Source organism: Gorilla gorilla, chromosome 4, assembly GCF_029281585.2.
Source record: "Gorilla gorilla gorilla isolate KB3781 chromosome 4, NHGRI_mGorGor1-v2.1_pri, whole genome shotgun sequence".
Lineage (NCBI taxonomy): Eukaryota > Metazoa > Chordata > Mammalia > Primates > Hominidae > Gorilla > Gorilla gorilla.
Window position 1 is genome coordinate 24405926 of NC_073228.2, and position 21886 is coordinate 24427811.

General features: G+C 45.9%; 1 protein-coding gene across 2 annotated transcripts in view; it reads right to left on the reverse strand.

Annotated features, from left to right (window-relative positions):
• PITPNC1 (phosphatidylinositol transfer protein cytoplasmic 1) overlaps positions 1–21886 on the reverse strand; it is a 311332-nt gene that overhangs the window by 99906 nt on the left and 189540 nt on the right. For both annotated transcript variants that reach the window (XM_055387009.2, XM_055387011.2), the window contains exon 4: positions 12813–12884. In XM_055387009.2, coding sequence (XP_055242984.1) covers positions 12813–12884 — 72 coding nt within the window. The remainder of the gene's footprint in view (positions 1–12812; positions 12885–21886) is intronic.

A 21886-nucleotide genomic window follows, 5' to 3' on the forward strand; every position in this document is an offset into this window, starting at 1 on the left:
CATCATATCATTTCTGATGCTAGTTTGTTCCAGGATTGATAACGTTACAGACATTTGGTTAAGGTGGTATACACCAGGTTTGTCTATTGTAAAATTCTTTCTTTCTTTCTTTCCTTTTTTTTTTTTTTTGAGACAGAGTTTCGCTCTTGTTGCCCAGGCTGGAGTGCAATGGCACATTCTTGGCTCAGTGCAACCTCCATCTCCCAGGTTCAAGTGATTCTCCTGCCTCAGCCTCCCCAGTAGCTGGGATTACAGGTGCCCGCCACCACGCCCGGCTAATCTTTTTGTATTTTTACTAGAGATGGGGTTTCACCGTGGTCTCCAACTCCTGACCTCAGATGATCCACCCACCTCGGCCTGCTAAAGTGCTGGGATTACAGGTGTGAGCCACTGTGCCTGGCTGTCTATTGTAAAATTATTTCTATTTCCATTTTCCATTAGTAAGTCACTTGCAGAGAAATACTCTTAGTCCATGTAAATATCCTGTTCCTCATCAAACTTTTCACACGCTAGTTTTAGCATTCAATGATGTTTACTACTAAATCAATTACTATTATGATAGTTGCAAATGGTGATTTTCTTCTACAGGTAGGCCCTAGGGTTGTGTATTTGCTCAAACTTAAATTACACAAAAAATAGTTTCAGTACTATTAGCCCATACTACAGTAAGAAACAAACTTATTACTTAGAATTCAATATTTGTTTACAATTCTTATTGTCTTCCGACTGAGGATACATAGTCAAAGTGCTGTGTAATTGAGAATTCCTTGGGAAAGGTCTTTTTCTCTCCTTTTCAGTGTGGCTATTTTATTTCTTTTAAAATACAGTTAGGTTCATTTATTTCTGTTTTAATTCTATTTTAGTATCTTCCACCCCACCAACCCCCTGCCTAATCCCCGTTGATTTGGTTTCATTATTTTTGAGTGGGGAAAACATTAACATGATTTCAAAAGTTGAATGATTCAAAAAGGTATACTCCCAGAGGTAGTGCTTCTCTCTCCATCTCCACCCCATTTCCACACAACCCCCCTGTAGGTAGCCAATCTCATTATTTTCTGGTTTGTCCTCTCTGCATGTCTTTTTTTCCCTGTTCTTCCTTTCCTTTCCTTTCCTTTTGAGACAGAGTCTCACTCTGTCACCCAGGCTGGAGTGCAGTGGTATGATCTCGGCTCACTGCAACCTCCACCTCCTGGGTTCAAGAGATTCTCCTGCTTCAGCCTCCCGAGTAGCTGGGATTACAGGCATATGCCATGACGTCTGGCTATTTTTTGTATTTTTAGTAGAGATGGGTTTTCACCATGTTGGCCAGGCTGGTCTCGAACTCCTGACCTCAGATGATCCACCTACTTTGGCTTCCCAAAGTACTGAGATTAGGGGTGTGAGCTAACACGCCCAGCATTGGTGGTGATATATCCTGTACCCAATACTTGTTTTGCTCAATGGTCTTAGCATCCATTGATGGCTTTTTTTTTTTTTTTTTTTTTTGAGTCAATTATTGCTACAGTGGTTACAAAGTGGACATTCAGACCTTGATACTTGGTATTGCCTCTCTAGCTCCAAACTCCAGTTTCCCAACATGATTCAGCACCAGGTCTTTGCTGACAATGCTTTTGACCAGTTTGGTTAACTGTCTCCCTCACCCTTGATACTAGCACATCAGAGTAGGCAGGTCTTTTTGAATTTATCACAGCACCTGTGAATCAGGCCTAGCCAGAAAGCAGACACTACTTTAAGCTGTCTTCTACTAATGATTATCAGCGGAAAGTTCTAGCTTCTTTGAATGCAGAGGTAAGCTGTGTTGTCACTATACCTCTGAGAATCAGAAAGCGAGCTTTTGTGTGCTGGATATTCTTTTTGCTCATGTGTTTTTTACATGCAGCTCTCAGATCACAAATTGTACCACAAATAGCAGCGGCCACATCTTAAGGAATCAAACATGATCTGTTTTCCATTGTCCTCAAAATGATACCATCAGACACAGATTGAATAAGAACATTGACTTTCCACTTCACAGACCAAAGTAGATAATAATCCTTCCAAACTGCAAATGGGAGAGTTTTGTGCAACCTCCTTTTTAACAGGTGCTGACTTATTAGAGAAAATTGCAGATTTTGTAGGTGGCTGGTTATAATAATCTAAGGTTAAAAACAGAACGATAAAAGTTGAAGACATCAGAGATCACGTCTAAAAATAAAGCAAATGCTTTTTTTCTTTCTGTAATCCTCAATTAGAAGCCATTTAAGGAAGAGATAATCAGCTCCAGAGACCTGTAAATATGGATTCTGCAGTTCCCACTGGCACTCCTGCTTTACAAATTAATTTTAGTACATTTTGAAATGTGTTAACATCCATCCATCTATGTTGTCCTCTTGGAGTTACAAATACAAATGCAGTTGTCCCTGACCTTGGCCAAGGGGGATATATTCTGAGACTCCCACTGGATGTGTGAGACCTCAGATAGTACCAAACTCTATACACGCTCTATTTTTTTTTTTTTTTTTTTGATGTGATAACCGAGACAGCTACTAAGTAACTAACAGGCGTGTAGCGTATACAGAGCAGAGTTGACGGACGAAGGGAGGCTTCGTGCCCTGGGTGGGGTGGGGCAGGATGGTACGAGATTTCATGTTGCTCCTCAAAACAGCATGCAATTTAAAACTTAGGAATTGTTCTTTTCTGGAATTTTCCATTTAATATTTTTGGACTGCATTTGGCTGCAGGGAACTAAAACTGCAGAAAGTGAAACCTCAGAGAAGCAGGGACTACTATGCTAATTAGAAAACAGACTTCACGGCTGGGCACGGTAGCTCATGCCTGTAATCCCAGCACTTTGGGAGGCCAAGGCGGGCAGATCACTTGAGGTCAGGAGTTCAAGATCAGCGTGGCCAACATGGTGAAATCCCATCTCTACTAAAAATATAAACATTAGCTGGGTGTGGTGGCGCGCACCTGTAGTCCCAGCTACTCGGGAGGCTGAGGCAAGAGAATCGTTTGAACCTGAGAGGTAGAGATTGTAGTGCGGTGAGATCACGCCACTGCACTCCAGCCTGGGTGACAAAGTGAGACTCCGTTTCAAAAAATAAAAAAGAAAGAAAACAAACTTCACAATGACTATTGTCATAGCAAGCCTCAATAAATACAGCTCTCCTGAAATGATAAAATTCCCTCTTTGTCAGCCGGTAACTTCCAGGGGAAGCTACTTGTAGTCAGGAAGAGAACATTTCTCTCCAAAGCCATGCAAGTTGAGCCCAGTCAAGACATTGAGATGTTTATGCAATTTACCCGAAGGAGGCACCCAAGGGGAGAAATTAGATCTCTCTAAGTAAATCTTTGTGGTTAAATTAATGAGATCGTTTATTTCCTAAAACCAAGCACAGCCCAGTGATTGAAAATTAGTCTTAACCAAGGAATAAAGATAACAATGAGAAGCTGGACCTGGAAGCCATCAGAAGGTCCTTCTTAGGACCTGGGCAATCTCTATCTTGGAGCATCTAGAAACTTCTCTATTCTGTCACTCCTCTCCCTAGATAAAAATCATGACCCACATCCGTCTCTGAATGCCAGATTCATATACATATGCAACTTCGTCTTCTTCTTCTTTTGAGACAGAGTCTCGCTCTGTTGCCCAGGCTGGAGTACGGTGGCTTGATCGTGGTTCACTGCAGCCTTGACCTCCTGGGCTCAAGCGATCCTCCCACCTCAGCCTCCTGAGTAGCTGGGATGACAGGTGTGTGCCACCATGTCCAGCTAATTAAATTTTTTTTTTTTTTTTTGTAGAGATGGGGGTCTCACCATGTTGCCCAGGCTGGCCTTGAACTCTTGGGTGCAAGCGATCCTCCTGCGTTGACCTCCCAGAGCACTGGGATTACAGGTGAGAGCCACAACACCTGGCCAGTATCCAACTTCTTACCCCTCATTTCCACTTGGAAGTCTCATTGGTATCTGAAAGTCATCATGTCTAAATGGCGCTCTTGCTTTTCTTCTCAGAACCTGCTTCTCCTCCACTGTTTCCCATGATGGCAATGGCACCACCACTTACCCAGGGCCACTAGGCAGAGCTAGAAAGCCTGAGATCATCCCTATTTTATTCCCCTCTCATGCCCCGCATGAATTCTAACAGAAAGTCACTCTGTTTTCAAAATAGATCCCTTCCTCCCCTCTTTATCCTCTGCCATCTTTCCAGCTCAAACCACCATCTATCTTGGTCTGGATCATTCCAATAGCCTACCAACTGGACTCTCTGCTTCTGGTCTTGCCTTTCACTAATTCTCCACAGAACAGCCAGAGCAAACATTTTAAAACATAAATCAACCAATGTAATGGGGTGTCCTAATCTGGATTCTGGAACAGAAGCAAAAGTACATTATTGGGAAAACTGGTGAAATCTGAATGAAGTCTGTAGTTTTGGCAGTGGAATCATGGTTAGGTAAGGGGAAACTGGGTAGAGGGTATTTGAGAACCCTGTGCACAATCTTCGCAAGTTTAGTATACATTTTTTTTTTTTTTCTGAGATGGAGTTTTGCTCTTGTTGCCCCGGCTGGAGTGCGGTGGCACAATTTCGGCTCACTGCAACCTCTATCTCCCAGGTTCAAGTGATTCTTCTGCCTCAGCCTCCTGAGTAGCAGGGATTACAGGCATGCACCACCACGCCCAGCTAATTTTTTTTTTTTTTTTTTGAAGTAGAAACAGGGTTTCACCATGTTGGCCAGGCTGGTCTTCTCAAACTCCTGACCTCAGGTAATCTGCCCGCTTCAGCCTCCCAAAGTGCTGGAAAATAAGCCACTGTACCCAGCCAACTTTAGTATAAATTTAAAATTATCCCCAAATAAAAAATTTTAAAAAACTCCACGAACAGTATCTTGTTATTCCTTTGTTTAAAATCCTCAAATAAGTTCCCACTGCACTGAAATCCACACTCTGCCGTGGCCCCATAGCTCTTGCGTGATCTAGCTTTTACTACATTTTCAACCTCAGTTCCTGCCAGTCTACTTATTCTCACTCCTAATGCTCTAGCCAGTGGTTTTCCAACAGTTCCTGGAATATGTGAGGCTGTGTTAGGGGCCAGGGCCTTTGCTCCCTGCATTAGTTTGTGGGGTCAGCCATAACAGAACACCACAGATTGGGTGGTGTAAACAACAAAATCTAGTTAATTGTCTCACAGCTCTGGAGGCTGAAAGTCCAAGATCAATGTGCCTGCAGGGTTGATTTCTTCAGAGACCTCCTCCTTGGCTTGCGGATGGCTGCCTTCTCCTACGTCTTCACGTGTTGCACCCAAAGAGTCTGCTTGTTTGTTTGTTTTTGAGACAGCGTCTCTCTCTGCCACCCAGGCTGGAGTGCAGCGGCACGATCTTGGCTCACCGAAACCTCTGCTTCCTGGGTTCAAGTGATGCTTCCATCTCAGCCTCCTGAGTAGCTGGGACTACAGGTGTGCGCCACCACATCTGGCTAGTTTTTGCATTTCTTATGTACAGATGGGGTTTTGCCGCGTTGCTCAGGCTGGTCTTGAACTCTTGAGCTTAAGCGATCCGCCCGCCTCAGCCTCCCAAAGTGCTGGGATTCCAGCTGTGAGCCAGCACACCCAGCCCAGAGGCTCTTTATGTGCCCCAGTGTTCTCTTCTTATCTGAACACCAGTCAGACTGGATTAGGACCCACTCTAACGGCCTCATTTTAACTTAATCCCCTCTTTAAAGGTCCTGTCTCCACGCACAGTCACATTCTAAAGCTTCCACGGATGAACCTGGGGTGGGGGAACATACATCTCATAGGGCTGGCTCCTTCCCATACTCAAGCCTCAAGTGGACTTGCGTCTTCTGAGGGGCCTTTCTGACCACATGGCCTCAGGCTGAGCTCCCTCTAGTCTGTTTATAGCTTTCCTAGCACTTAGCACAGCTGCAATTCTTTTGTTTGTTTACTTGCCTATTATCTGCTTCCCCTACTCCATGATTAATGGAGGGCTGGTTTGTCTGGTTTTTTGTTTTTTTTTTTTTCTGAGATGGAGTTTCACTCTTGTTGCTCAGTCTGGAGTGCAATGGCACGATCTCAGCTCACTGCAATCTCTGCCTCCCAGGTTCAAGTGATTCTCCTGCCTCAGCCTGCTGAGTACCTGGAATTACAGGCGTCCACCACCATGCCCAGCTAATTTTTTGTATTTTTAGTACAGATGGGGTTTCTCTATGTTGGTCAGGCTGATCTCGAACTCCCGACCTCAGGTGATCTGGCTGCTTCTGCCTCCCAAAGTGCTGGGATTACAGGCGTGAGCCACTGCAACCGGCCTGGAGGGCTGGTTTGTCTTAATGCTGTATCCCCGATCCTTCTCCTAATGCCTGGGACATAGTAGGTGCTCAAAACTTGTTGAACAGCAAATGGTTCATTGACACTTGAGACAAAATCAGAGTCTCATTGGGAAATCATCATGAGTGCAGTTAATCCCGAGGTGTGGCCATCACAGTAATCATGTCTCATATTTGCATGGCACTTTACAGTTTATGAAGTGCTTCCATGTAAATGAACCTCTATGCATCCTCTACACCCTGATGGAAGCATTATTTATCCTATTTTTTTTTTTTAAATAAAGAAACCAAGCCTTAGGCTTACGATGATAACTGGAACTTCAATACTGATCTCTCTGTTTCACAAAGAACAACTTTGTGTTCTTTCATGAACACACAGAGGAGCTAGAAATGAAATACATTCCAGACACTTCTTTTAGGCAGCCTCCAAGGAGACCCCTGTGAAAGACAGAGCTTCATGTTTCCAGGAACTAAACTGGACATTCTCTTCATTTTATCAGAGGAGTTTCTTTGCCAAGAAATAATGTCCTTGGTGATATGTGGCTAATGAGAACACATATGTTACCCAGGTCTTTTTATTGTGTGAGTGGGAGTGGAATGGAGTGGGGTTTACATATGCCTTTTGTAAACTGTCCTATTTTCCAGGAGTATAAAGGAGTGAAGACATTTGTTTTCCTAAGTGTTGGTTTTAAATAGCACTTACTATTTGTTTAAATCTGTAGTTCTCAGTCTTGTTGCCCCTTAGATTCACCTGGGGGAGCTGTAAAAATCCCAATGCCGGCCGGGCATGGTGGCTCACACCTGTAATCCCAGCAATTTGGGAAGCCGAGGCGGGCGGATCATGAGGTCAGGAGATCGAGACCATCCTGGCTAACACAGTGAAACTCCATCTCTACTAAACACAAACACACACACACACACACACACACACACACAAAATTAGCCAGGCGTGGTGGCGGGCGCCTGTAGTCCCAGCTACTCTGGAGGCCTGGAGGCTGAGGCAGGAGAATAGCGTGAACCTGGAAGGCGGAGCTTGCAGTGAGCTGAGATCGCGCCACTGCACTCCAGCCTGGGTGACAGAGTGAGACTCCATCTCAAAAAAAAAAGAATCCCAATGCCTCAACCCCACCTCAGACCAATGAAATCAGAATCCCCAGGGCTGGGACAGCAGCATCAGTGATGGCTAAAGCTTCCCAGGTGATTTTTTTTTTTTTTTTTTGAGAAGGAGTCTCGCTCTGTTGCCCATGCTGGAGTGCAGTGGCGTGATCTCGGCTCCCTGCAACTTCCGCCTCCCAGATTCAAACAATTCTCCTGCCTCAGCCTCCCTAGTAGCTGGGATTACAGGCATGCACCACCACACCCAGCTAATTTTTGTATTTTTAGTAGAGACGAGGTTTCACCATGTTGGACAGGCTGGTCTCAAACTCCTGAGCTCAAGCCATCCTCCCACCTCGGCCTCCCAAAGTGCTGGGATTACAGGTGTGAGCCACCCCGCCTGGCCCAGGTGATTTTAATAGGCAGCTGTGATTGAGAACTGCTGGTCTAGACCCTCTCAGGGGTGGGGACAGCATAGCCAATGTCTCCTGAGGGAACATATCAGGTTCAGCCTCAGGGTAGACTCTAAAACTGCACACACTGCCAGCTGGAGAATTTGGTGTTCTGGAAGTGAGTGTTCCATCCTTCATGCTTACTGGCTGGTTTAGACCAGCCTGCGCCCAGGACCCATTAAATAAAAATCCCAGGGGCTGGGACCCAGGCATGAGTTGTTAAAACTTCTCAAGTGAGTCCAATGTGCAGCCAAGGCTGGGAACCACTGCTTTAAATGGTGCCTGCTTTGTTTGGAAGAGGAAGTAAAGTAGCAAGGCTGCCCCCATTAACCCCATTGAACACCAGTAACCTGGCAGCCGTCACCACATGAGCAGCCTCTCATTCAGCTGAACCAGGCAGTGCTAAGCACGGACTCTCACAGGCCTAGATTTATGGCCTTGGATAAACAACGGAACCTTACCTTGGCACGGTGCCGTCCTCCCTAGCACTAATGAAGGCCCAAATAATTCTCATAAGTATGTGCATAAAATAAATGGGCCTCAATTTAAGACAACTTCCCCATTGCATCCTGGTTAATGTAATCACAGTTTGCAGGTTTTCACAATCATACGTATACTGGTTTTATTTTTAACAAGGAAGATATTTACTCATACTGCCACTATTTTTTTCTTACTAGATATTGGGTCACGTCAAAAAATTACTTATATGGTAATTGATAATAGGATAACAACATGTACTCGATTCAACCACTATCATCAATATGACTATCAGCAGCCTCTTTCAATTTAATTATTGCTTCTTATCGTCATCAATTTCATTAAATTTTTGGCAGGTAGGGGAGGAAACAGTGCAGATAGCAGTATGAAGGATGGTAGCTGAATGATAAGAGTGTACACCCAGAAAGTGCAAAGAAATGAACTGAGTTTATTAAATAGTTTGGAAACGCGGTGAGACAAGAGAATTATCCACTACTGCACTGCTTTCCTTAGCAACTCTGCCTCCCACCAAAAACTCCACACTCAACCCAGGACAGAAAAAGAGCACACCAGCACACGCCTTGGCTTAAAACACCAGTTTTGAATCCCTGGCTAGATAAAGCTAGCGTTTAGTAATTAAAGAATTGTTAGATAAATATATACTTCTTATGTTCAGATTTTGAAGTATTAACAAGTATGAATGGAAACGGATGCAGCCCTCCTTTTCTTTTCTTTTCTTTTTTTTTGAGACAGAGTTTCACTCTTGTCACCCAGGCTGGAGTGCAGTGGCGCGATCTCTGCTCACGGCAACCTCTGCCTCCCAGGTTCAAGCAATTCTCCAACCTCAGCCTCCTGAGTAGCTGGGATTACAGGTGCACGCCACCATGCCCAGCTAATTTTTCTATTTTTAGTAGAGACGAGGTTTCGCCATGTTGGCCAGGCTGGTCTCAAACTCCTGACCTCAGGTATCCACCCACCTCAGCCTCCCAAAGTGCTGGGATTACAGGCGTGAGCCACCGTGCCTCGGCGCAGCGCTCCTTTTCTGCCTTTCTGGGACCAACTTTGAATCTGCTGGACAACCAACAGCCGCTGAATATGTAAAACAGAGGAGGGCAAATTGGCAAAGAAGTCTAATGAAGTGGGGCTGGGCCGTGTGGTCCAATGGCCTCAGGAGCAAGACCTGGGGTCTGTGGAGCAGTCAAGCAGAGCCTGGGGGGCAGGAGGTGGGAACTGGGCCAAAAACACATTTAGGGCGTCTTTAGTGTAACAAGATGGCAGGACTGGGGCTTGGGCAAGTTGGGTGCCATGACAGGCAGACAAGCAGCAGGTCCCCTGGGCAGTTCCAGAGTCTACATTCTGGGGAGAGGGAGGCAAGCCAGGCTACAACAGCTGAGATTTCTCCTAGAGGAAGCAAACTGTGTCCAAGGACTGCACAGAGTGAATAGGTGATAGGTGCTTCTCTTGCAGCCCAGCCTAAGTCTCAAAGGGGCCTGGCCCTTGGCATGGGCCTGGATCCTGATTGTAAGGTGGATAACCTGTTATTTTAAATTCCTAGGAGAGTAGTCAAAAAACCTGAGCACCTGCCAAAAAAGGATGTATAATAATACACAATAACCATATGAATTTTGGGGACTATTTGAACTGGGCAGAGGATAAACCAGATTACAGTGGTCCCACCAATCTATAGGGATCACAGTGAGGCCACATGTCCCCTCTGCACCTCTTTTTTATTTTTACGTGTCACTCTGTCACCCAAGCTGGAGTGTAGAGGTGCAAACATGGTTCACTGCAGGCTTGACCTCTTGGGCTCAAGCGATTCTCCCACTGCAGCCTCCGAGGTAGCTGCAACCACAGGTGTGTGTGCCACCACGCCTGGCTAATTTTTTAATTTTGCAGAGATGGGGTTTCACCAGCTGCCCAGGCTGGTCTCAAACTCCTGACCTCAGGTGATCCGTCCACCACAGCCTACCAGAGTGCTGGGATTATAGGTGTGAGCCATAGCACCTGGCCTCTCTACACCTCTTCAAATGGAGAGCTGTTTTGAATGAACTCATGGAGATAGAGGCATAGAGAAAAAGAGAGAAAGCAAGGAAATTTGTTTGGAAAGACTAAAAGATATTTTAAAAAAAATTTTCCAGCCAGGCATGGTGGCTCACGCTTGTAATCCCAGCACTTTGGGAGGCCAAGACAGGCAGATTGTTCGAGTCCAGGAGTTTGAGACCAGCCTAGGCAACACGGTACAACCGCGTCTCTAAAAAAAACACAAAAATTACCTGGGCACAGTCGTGTGTGCCGTAGTCCCAGTAGGGGGGCTGAGGTGGGAGGATCGCTTGAGCCCAGGAGGTGGAGGCTGCAGTGACCTGAGATCGTGCTACTGCACTCCAGCCTGGGTGACAGAGCGAGACCCTGTCTTATAAAGAAAAAAAAAATTCCCCCATATTTTCATATTATGCCAGGAAAAGCAATTCAAGCAACTGAACTTTATTATCCTTTTCATGAGAGTCCACAGCTACGTGAAAAGAGTCAAGCTTACTTCAATATCCAGTGACCAGCAATTGTTTAAAGAAGTACACTGAAATATGGAAGGTGGTACAGCCAGGAAAAATCATTATAGGGAAGCATACTTCAGGGCATGTTAAAAATAACATACTATATGATTCAATTCAGGAAGAATTGGTTAAAAAATAAATTTGTCCATAATCTGCAACATGAACCAAATTGCTAACAGAAGTCATCTCTAAATTGTGGGATTGCTATTGGTTTTTCCTTTCTTTTTTCAATACTTTCTTTTTGCATTCTCCAAGTTTGAATAGCCACGTATTAACTTTTTTTTTTTTTGAGACAGAGTCTCGCTCTGTTGCCAGGCTGGAGTGCAGTGGCGTGATCTGGGCTCACTGCAACCTCTCACTGCCTCCCAGGCTCCCTGCCTCAGCCTCCTGAGTAGCTGGGATTACAGGCATGCACCACCACGCCCGGCTATTTTTTTGTATTTTTAGTAGAGATGGGGTTTTGCCATGTTACCCAGGCTGGTCTTGAACCCCTGAGCTCAGACAATCTGCCCACCTTGGCCTCCCAACATGCTAGGATTACAGGCATGAGCTACCGTGCCCAGCCTGCTTTCTAATCAGAAAAAAAAAAAATCACTATTTTACAAGGATTCAAGTTGAACCACAGTGTGACACTGTTTTAGACATGGTGGCTTTGATGAATTTGGCCAGCAACACGCCTGTGATTTCAGGCTGTGACAGGAAAATGGCCCTAAACATTTCCCATTGGGCCGCCACTTCAAGGAGACACTAACGATGGGGTTCCTGAACATGGCGGTAGGATAGTACTGCTGCCAGCTGTATTTTTCTCTCCTCTGGGAAGTTCCATGAACTCTGGGGAAGCCCTGAAGCTTCTAGATCCAGGTTCTTCCTTTCAATGGGTCCTGAGGGAACCCACAGCCTAATCCCAGGTGAGGCTTTTGGTAGGTCAAAACAGTCATCCCCAAAGAAAAGAGAAGTTAGAAATGTACTGCCCAAACAGAAAGAGCCTGGGGGTAAAAGCCAGGTCAGAAGATGGGTTTTACCCAACACTAATAAGCAAAATACTTGGCTGAAATTTAGTAAAAGTCAGAATGCCTCAGGAGGTAAATATTTTGCAGGGGTACCCCCTGATTTTAAGGTAGGATGTGTGGGTGTATACATACACCGCATGTGTGTAAGTAAGCATGCATGCAGTATGCACACACACATCTGATTCTATTTCCTTTTCTCTTTTTTTATTTTTTTGAGATGGAGTCTCGCTCTGTGGCCCAGGCTGAAGTGCAGTGGTGCAGCCTCGGCTCACTATAACCTCTGCCTCCCAGGTTCAAGCAATCCTCCTACCTCAGCCTCCCAAGTAGCTGGGATTACCGGTGTGCACCATCACACCCAGCTAATTTTTGTATTTTTAGTCGAGACAGGGTTTCGCCATGTTGGCCAGCCTGGTCTTGAACTCCTGATCTCAGGTGATGTGCCTGCCTCAGCCTCCCAGAGTGCTGGGATTACAGGCGTGAGCCACTGCACCGGGCCTGTATTTCCTTTTCTGTTCACACATACATCTGACTGTATTTCCTTTTCTGTGTACACATATCTTTGATTGTATTCCCTTTCCGAAGTAGATATTAATAGGCATTGAGAAGATGTGTACTCTGTCCAATGATCAGAAACCAAATCTTGGAGTTCCAAGTGCCCTGTCATCCTCTCCACCTCCATGACAATCACGCCAGGTCAGAGGCTTCTGCTCAGAGGCCCAGGGAAAGTACATAAAAATGAGAAGAAAGAAAAGCTAGACAACAAAAGAATTCCAGGGAAAAGTCCCAGGGAAATAACCCTCAGAAGCCAAAGGCCAGAACATCTCTGAGGTCCCAGGCACAGGTCCCACTGCTGGCCCTGGTCACAGAGGGGCTGCGAGAAGTGCTATGATATTCAGACCCCAAGAGGCGAGCGCAGCATGGAAGGAGGGGCTACTCACGGTGTCATTGCTTCCTTTGTTGTCCTCATACTTGGTTTCTATATGAATGGAGAATTTCGGCAGAAAGGAACACTGTGGGAGAAAAGCAAACTTTCATTAGTGTAACATTTTTTCTCTCTTCCTATATTCAGCAGAGCTTCTGAATACTTTCCTGGCCATTTGGTTGCGAGCACAGTCCCGGAGCAGAAATGTTAAGATACTAAGTCAATATCCAAATTCAGACAAAGGAAAGCCGCCTTTAGGACAATGAACACAGTTTCATCCAGACAGAGGTCAGGCCACAGAGAATAACCAGCAGTAGAGGGCAAGTCCCTGAAGAGAACATTTCCAAAAGGAATATGTTCTGTGACTCCTAGCATAAGCTTTAGAAAAGCAAACCCCTAAATCACGTCAGTTCCAGTTCTGGTGAGCTTACTTTTGGGGAGCAGCTACCATTGCTGGATTCCTGGGGACCCAGCCTTAATCTTTATATAAATGCTCATATAACATTAGCAACAGAATATAGTAGAACTTTAAAGTCATAGATTATTGAAGTCAGACAGACCTGGCTTTTATTTTTAATTTTTAAAACATAAATTTATTTTTAATTTTTAAAACATAAATTTATTTTTAAAGTAAAATAAAAAAAATTTTTTTAATTTATTTTAAATTTTAAATTTTATTTTTAATTTTTAAATTTTATTATTTTTTATTGTTTTGAGACAGGGTCTTGCTCTGTCGCCCAGGCTGCAGTGCAGTGGTGTGATCTCAGCTCACTGCAACCTCCACCTCCCAGGTTCAAGTGATTCTCATGCCTTAGCCTCCCGTGTAGCCCGGCTAATTTTTGTATTTTTAGTAGAGATAGGGTTTCTCCATGTTAGTCAGGCTGGTCTTGAACTCCTGAGCTCAAAAGATCTGCCCACCTTGGCTCCCACAGTGCTGGGATTACAGATTACAGGTGCCCGGCCTTCTTTTTATTTTTATTTTTGAGACAGAGTCTTACTTTGTCACCCAGGCTGGGGTGCAGTGGTGCAATCACAGCTCACTGTAACCTTGACCTATGGGCTCAAGCGATCCTCCCACCTCAGCCTCCCAGGTAGCTGGGACTACAGCTATAGGTGTGTGACACCATGCCTGGCGGATTTTTAAAATTTTTTTGGTAAAGGCAAGGGTCTCTCTATGTTGCCCAGGCTGGTCTCAAATTCCTGGCCTTATGCGATTCTCCCGCCTCGGCCTCCCAAAGTGCTGGGATTACAGGCATGAGCCACTGCATCCAGGCGAGACCTGGCTTTTAATATGTAATTTGGATAAGTCATTTAACTTCTCTGAACCCCAACAGAGTTAAAACAGGAGTAATAATTATTACCTAAGAGCAACACTGTGAGGGTTAAATATTAATAAAATGATGTTTTAAAAATGTATAATACTGGGCAGCAAGAATGCATTCAGCAGACAGCATCCATGGGTAGACACTGAACCAGAAAAGGCAGCCCCTGTCTTTGTCTTTGTCCACATGAGGGACAGAAACCCCAAATGCAACCCAGCCCTACAGCCCCAGTCTCGCTGAGTCAAGTCCTATGCATTCAGTAGATGTGAAGGGTTAAGGAGGCTTGAGAAGAGAATTTTGATGGATGTTGATGTAACCACACTCTAGCTAGCCCTAAGCTGGGCATTAACTTTCTTGGCCACCAGAGATGGGATTGACGGCTAATGGGCAAAATGACCCAGCACCTGCATTGGGATCTGTGGGTGTTGGGGAAACCAGACTTGGCCTGATAGCATCACAGTCCCAAGAGGCTGGATCCCTTATACATGTTTCCAGTACTCATATACTGTCTATCTATACCAGACACTGCTACAAATGCTCTGATGCTCTCACTCATTTATTCCTGGCAACAATCCCGTGAAGGAGGTACTATTACCATCCCTCCCTGCTTTAAAGATGAGGAGATGGAGGTGCAGAGAGGGTAAGTAAATGGCCTACAGTCTCATGCAGCCAGGTGGCCAGGTCTCAGTGTCCATACTCTTCACCATACTGAGTGGTTCTCAAAGAGGAGTTTCTGGACCAGCTCCAGCAGCCCAGAATTGTTAGAAATGCAAATACTTGGCCAGGCACGGTGGCTCATGCCTGTAATCCCAGCACTTTGGGAGACCAAGGCGGGCATATCACCTGAGGTCAGGGGTTTGAGACCAGCCTGGCCAACATGGTGAAACCCCGTCTTTACTAAAAATACAAGAATTAGCCAGGTGTAGTGGTGTACCCCTGTAATTCCAGCTACTTGGGAGGCCTGAGGCACGAGAATCGCTTGAACCTGGGACGTGGAGGTTGCAGTGAGCTGAGATCATGCCATTGCACTCCAGCCTGGGCAACAGAGTGAGACTCAGTCTCAAAAAAAAAAAAGAAAGGAAGAAAGAAAGAAAGAAAGAGGCGGGGAGAGAGAGAGAGAGCGGGGGGGAGAGAGAGAGAGAGAAAGAAAGAAAGAAAGAAAGAAAGAGAGAGAGAGAGAAAGAAAGAAAGAAAGAAAGAAAGAAAGAAAGAAAGAAAGAAAGAAAGAAAGACAAGAAAGAAAGAAAGAAAAATGCAAATTCTTCAGCAGACCAACTAAATCAGAAACTCTGGAGGTGGGGTTCAGCAGTCTGTTTACCAAGCCCTCCAGTGTATGCTGACGCATGCTCTAACTGGAAAACCACCTGGCTATAGCACACACATGCTTCAGCCGCACAATGACCACGCTCCCCTTTCGGCCCAGCTGAGACCCCTGGTGGCACCTGCACGAGAAGGCAGAGGCCTGGGACGTGCCATCGATAATTCTCCTGACATCACATGCCAGGGCGCGTTCAGCACGCATCTGTCTTAATCTGAGTGAAACAAGGGATCTGAACCGTGACTAAGGAAACACGGAAACAATCAATCCCAGTAATTGCCTTTATGGAGAACGAGGCCCTGCGATTATTCATTAACACCTTCTCTGCTGTCTCCTCTCAAACTTCTCACTCCATAACCGCTGCCCTTACACCCGGGTTCAGGTAGCACCAAGGAGCAGCTGCTCATCTCAAATGAAGACGCTGGAGGACTCAGAGCCCCAAAGCAGACACGAGAACGTGGGGGGATGCCCAGGCTGAGACCCTCTTAGACACGACAAGCCTTTAGGTAAATCGATTTTGTATTTTTTATCCCATAATTCACATGAGAGTCAAACCAAGGAGCGGGGAGAGAACAGAGTGGTGGAGCGTGGGTGTGCGTCTTGGTGCGCCGGAGTGGAACACTGTGAGGAGTTTTTAGCCACTGAACCTCTCAACCACTTAGCTAGCCCAACACATGAATTTTAGCATTTGCGTATTAAACCCAATTATGAAATGCAAAACTCCCATGCAAATTAGCAGATGTTGTTATTTTTGAGTGGGGACTTTGGTTATTTTCATATCAGAATGGCAACCTTGCCACGAGGCTAGGAGTAGTGCACCTGGCTTCAGCAGGGTGGCCAGAGAACAGCTCCTGGTAACTCCAAGCGGGTCAGTACTTTCTCCTTCGGCAGGTGGTTGGGGCTGATAATCCCCTTGGGATGTCTGATGACTTGTTCTCAGAGTCCTGGGGTGTGCGGGTGTCTTGAGTTAAAATCAGAATTATCTGTGGCTCTGGGCTTCTTCAGTGCCATCACTGAAATCTCTCAGGGGTGATGTCCATGTTAAGATAACCTTCTGCCTCCCCCATCCATGCAGGCTGGTTTCTCCAAAAATCCAGCCCACTAATCCTAGCGGAAGCTTAGCTTTAAAGCAAGGTCTTTTATTTCTTCCTGACTGGCTCCCTGTTGTATCTCATCCACTGATCTATCCTAAATCCCTTACCCTCTCAAGGTCCCTTGCCTGGCTTCACCCTTTCTCCCCTCTCCCTTGCAGCTGATCACTTTGAGTCATAGTTTAATGAGGACATGAACTGCGTGATAGAAACACTGACACATCCCTTTCCTCCATTACGAATCTGCTTATTTCTTTACGTTTCTCATTCTTTGTGAATCCGAGAAAGATATATCCTCCTGTTTTTCAGTGGAGAAATAATATAATGAAAAGCACTGAGACATCAGAGCCAGCTGACTTGGGCTCAAATCCAAGATGTATTAACCTGGGCAAGTTATTTTACTGTTCTCAGCCCCAGTTGCCCCAGGTGGAGAATGGGGACAATCCTTTTCCACTCTGTAGGAGTGTTCAGAAGATCAATGAGATCACACAGCTAAACCCCAGCACAGTGACTGGCACATAGTAGGTGCACAGTACAAATTATTTGTAAGCTCTTCTCTGGAACCTTGTTTCATTGATTATTTGCATCTTTTCCCTGCTTCCTTCCCACAGCCTAAAAATATAATGAAAAGAGACATAGTCTTAAAAAATAAATAAGCACAAAGTTCCCTTGATCCTATTTCTTCCCCCATCTATAATCAATTCCGTATCTCTCTCTGTCTTCATAAAAAAACTTATTAAAAGAGTAGTCAGTGGCCGGGCATGGTGGCTCATGCCTGTAATCCCAGCACTTTGGGAGGCCGAGGTGTGTGGATCACCTGAGGTCAGGAGTTCAAGACCAGCCTGGCCAATGGTGAGACCCCATCTCTACAAAAATACAAGAATTAACTGGGCATGATGGCAGATGCCTGTAATCCCAGCTACTCGGGAGGCTGAGCGGGAAGAATCGCTTGAACCCGGGAGGCGGGGGTTGTAGTGAGCTGAGGTTGCGCCACTGCACTCCAGCCTGGGCGACAGAGCAAGCCTCCATCTCAAAAAAAAAAAAAAAAAAAAGAGTATTCAGTTTCAGTGCTTCCTGTCTCTACCTTTTCCACCTCCCACCTGATCATCAAAGGACTTCCAAAGCAGCATCACTCTTCCATTTGCACCCTGGAGACCTCTCTACGCTGCAATATGACTGAGCAACTCCTCCATCCTGAGCAGCAGTTCAGCCTTTCCTCCCTCCTCCACTCCTTCCCTGCAGGAGATCCCTCAGGTCCTACCCTACCTACAGCCTCTTTTCTTGATCCAAACCCTCTCCCCTGGTGATCTCATCTGCTTCTGACTTTTCATGATTTTTTTCTTTTTTGGCAGATGCCTCCCAAATCGACATCTCAAATTCCAACTCCTCTCACATTTCCAGGTGCCCACTGGCCATCCCCAACAAAGACCCTACAGGTTCATCAAACTTGAGAGGTCCGGACTGAACGCGAATGTTCTCCCTGACTGTACTGGTACTCCAGAATTATCGTAGCCAATTCCACAAACTGCGTGGCTTAAAACAGCAGCAATTTATTCTCTCACAGTTCTGGAGGCCAGAAGCCTGAAACCAAGGTGTTGGCAGAGCCATACTACCTCTGAAGACTCTGGGAGAGAATCTGTCCTTGTCTCTTCCAGCTGCTGGTGGCACCGGGAGTGGGTGCATCACTCCAGTCTCTGCCTCCGTCTTTACATCCCCTTCTTCCCTCTGGGTCTCTGTGCTCTCTTCTCTTCTTACAAGGACAAAAGTCACTGGATTTGGACCCACCCTAAATCTAGGTCCACACCCCCTTCCCTGGAAAACTTCCTGCTGTCAGGTCTTTTTTTTTTTTTTTTTTTGGCCATGGTACTCTCAGCCCGAAATTTCTTTCCTAAATCTTACTCAAAGCCCATCTCAAGTACCACTTCGGAATGATTATCCCATGCATGCTGGCAGCATTCTGTTTGTCCCTTTGTCACAGCACGTATCTCCTTTGTCACCATTACCATTAGCTATCTGTGTCCCAGGCTCACCAACCATGTGGTAAGCTCACACTCTAACAGGAGGGTGCCCCCCTAATACCAGCACCACTAGGAATGGTGGTCATCAAAGTCACCCCCCTTCTTCTTTACCCCCCTGCTTTACCCAGCTTCTTCAGGTGTTAAAGCATCTCCTTTGGTTTAGGTTTGCTCAAATAATGCTTTCGGTAACTAAGACTTTTGCTTCCACTAGGAATATACCATCTAACCTAGTCATTCTCAATGTCAATGGGGAGATGGGAACTCCACTTTCCAACCCTGGACTTTTTCTCAAAATATGCGCTGTTCCCTAAAGATCCTGATAAATGTCCTTGGGTGGAGGGATTCTATATCACCGAGGGATCTGTCAGGAGTGTGGGGGTGGGAAATATGTTGGGAACCCTGATGTAACCACACCTGAACTTGCTCCAAGAAGAGAGACACTAGGGTCGTCAGCCATTGGCTAAAACAGAAAAAGATGTCTAAGGGCTGCTGAAGCATCCCGTGCTCTCTAAGGAACAGTCATTTGGAAATGCTGAATGTCTAAAGTCCCATTTGGCCCACAGCATATGAAGGAAAGACTGAAAAACCCACGGCAGACAGAATTCTGAGATGGCCTCCAGAGTCCCAGCCACTGGTGCACACATCCTGTGTAATCCTTCCCTTCGGGTGTGAGCAGGACCTGGGGATATGATGGGCTGTCGCTCCCCTGGTTGCCCCCCAGAACCTTCAGAGGGAGCACAGCTTTTGATTGATAGCAAAAAGACAAGACAGTCAGTCACTCCTGAGACTCTGTCTCAGTATACAAGACTTCACTTTAGAAAAAGCAGAGATTCTTTTGTTGGCTTTGAAGTTGTGAGATAGCCACGTGGATAGGACCCAAGAGAGGTCTACTGGGAACTGAGAGTGACAGCCGGAGAAGAACCAGCTAGAAAACGCGACCTCCGTCCTTCAACCACAAGGAATGAATCCTGCCAACCACCAGTGAGCGTGGAAGAGGACCCTGCATTTCTGGTGAAACTAGAACCTTGGTTGATGCCTTGATTTCTACCTGGTGAGTGCCTGAGCCAAGGACCCAGCTAGCCTGGGTTCCAACTCCTGACCCATGGAAACTACAAGATAACAAACTTGTGTTATTTTTCTTCTCTTCTCTTTTCCTTTCTTTTCTGAGACAGAGTCTCATTCTGTTGCCCAGGCTTGAATGCAGTATAGCTCAGCTCGCCGCAGCCTTGACCTCCTGGGCTTAAGCAATCCTCCCGCCTCAGCCTCCTGAACAGCTGGGACCACAGGCATGCACCACCACACCCAGCTAATTTTTTTTACTTTTAGTAGAGATGAGCTCTCACTGTGTCACCCAGGTTGGTCTCAAACTCCTGAGCTCAAGCGATCCTCCAACCTCAGCCTCCTAACATGCTGGTATTATAGGCATGAGCCATTGCACCCAGCCACTTGTGTTGTTTTAAGTTGCTAAATTTGTGGGAGATTTGTTACACAGCAAGAGAAAACCAACACAACACTCAGCCTGCTGGCTGCCTTCTTCCAAATCACCCATCTGGTTTTCATCTGAGTAAAGCATCACCGACTTTGAGGTTCAAGCAAGTGCAAGGGAAGGGGGAATTGGTGCTTTTTCTGACTTATTAGTTCCACCTATGATGCCACCTGCTTTGTCAATCAATGGCCACTGCTTATTGCCCAGGGTGATATTTACTAGTAACTGATGTCAGCAAGCTTGTCATTATCTGGTGTCCAGATGCAGCAGCAGATGCAGCAGCAGGCACCTAACCCACAGAGAGGGAGGATGATGATTTAGTAGGAAAAAAAAAATACAGATTTTTGGAGTAAAACAGACTTCAGTTCAAACCGCAGCTTCTTTTCCAACAAACTATGTGACTTGGGGCAAATTCACGATTCCCTCTGATCTTCAGTTTCCTCATCTATCAAATGGAGACAATTGCAACCTCAAAGCTGTGGGGTGAGAATGAAAAGAGATAACGAATGTCCAGGGCCAGGCAGCGCCTGGCAGATGCTGGAGAGATGTTGGTCCACTCCATTGTACCCTCCTAGGCAATGTGGACGAGAAAGCTGAGCTGGGGTCAAAGGCAGATCCTACACTATGAAGATGCAAGGATGCAGAGGCTTCCGGAAAGGCACCCACAGGACACCTGATGGCTTCTTCCCATGGCAAGGAAGGCAGCCAAACCACAGAGCAGATCTGGGCTCTTCCAGACTCACTCTGAATCCCTGACCTGCTCTGCTCTGAGGAAATGTCACCACGTGTCCCAGGCTCCATCCTTGGCAGCTCCTTCTTCTGGGCAGGTGCCCCTTCCACTGGCCTCTTCTCTGAGCTTTCCCTTGGCCCCCTGCTGACTTCATGCAGGGAACAAGAACTCTACCAGGATCTCCGTGAACTCTTTTCTTTCCTAGATCTAAAGGGTGCACGTCCGCTGGTTCACTCGACCCAATCGCCAAAACCAAGGCTCAAAGAAGTTAAGAAACAGAAGCATAAAACAGAAGTTGGGAACCCTTGAGGCCACAGAGATGACTCTGCTTACAGGCAGAGGGGGAGGCAAAAAAGCACGCCTGTCCCTGGAGCCTGGGGGAAATCAGTGAGTCATTTCTGTCCCTCTCCACCTCTTCTTCCTCCTCTGAGCTCATTCCAGGTCTGGAATCCTCTTTCTCATGAAAAATCTTTTCTTTTTTATCTCTCTCTCCCTCTTCTTGACTAAAGGCACAGCTTGGCAGGGAGAATAAAGCAGAGAAAGAATCATAGAAAATATTCACTTAATTACATCCAGTGTTTATTTTGCCCCAACCCCCTAAAAACAGTAGCAGTGTTAGGAAGAAGTCAGGGAATCAAGGCAGGAGCTCTCCTATCATCTCATCTTTGATTTTCTAGCTTAGATCCATGTAAGCCAGAGGAATCTTATAGATGTTGCTGCCATCTGCTCCCTGCCATGACCCTCTTCCTTTTATCTGGTGTCTAAGCATCTATAATTGGCCTTCCAAACCCAACGGAATCCACCAGGATGAACCTCTTATTGAAAAGTGATATTCTGGTACCTGTAAAACCTCCAGCACCCAAAACTCAATGTGCAGAAAAGTGATGGTGGAAGATTTAAATGCAGCTACTTGTAGCTTTTGGAAGTGACGGGTGGATCTGCAGTGGGGAAGAAGAACGCCAGGAAAGACAAGTGAGGTTTCTGGGTCTCTGCAAGAATAATTTCCAGACACAAGCCCTCCCAGGTTCAGTGTCGGGAAATGAAAGCAGCATATGCAAAATGCACGGCAGAACTGAATTTCCAATTCACTACAGACATGCTTTGGAAAACATGAAAGAGCTATTT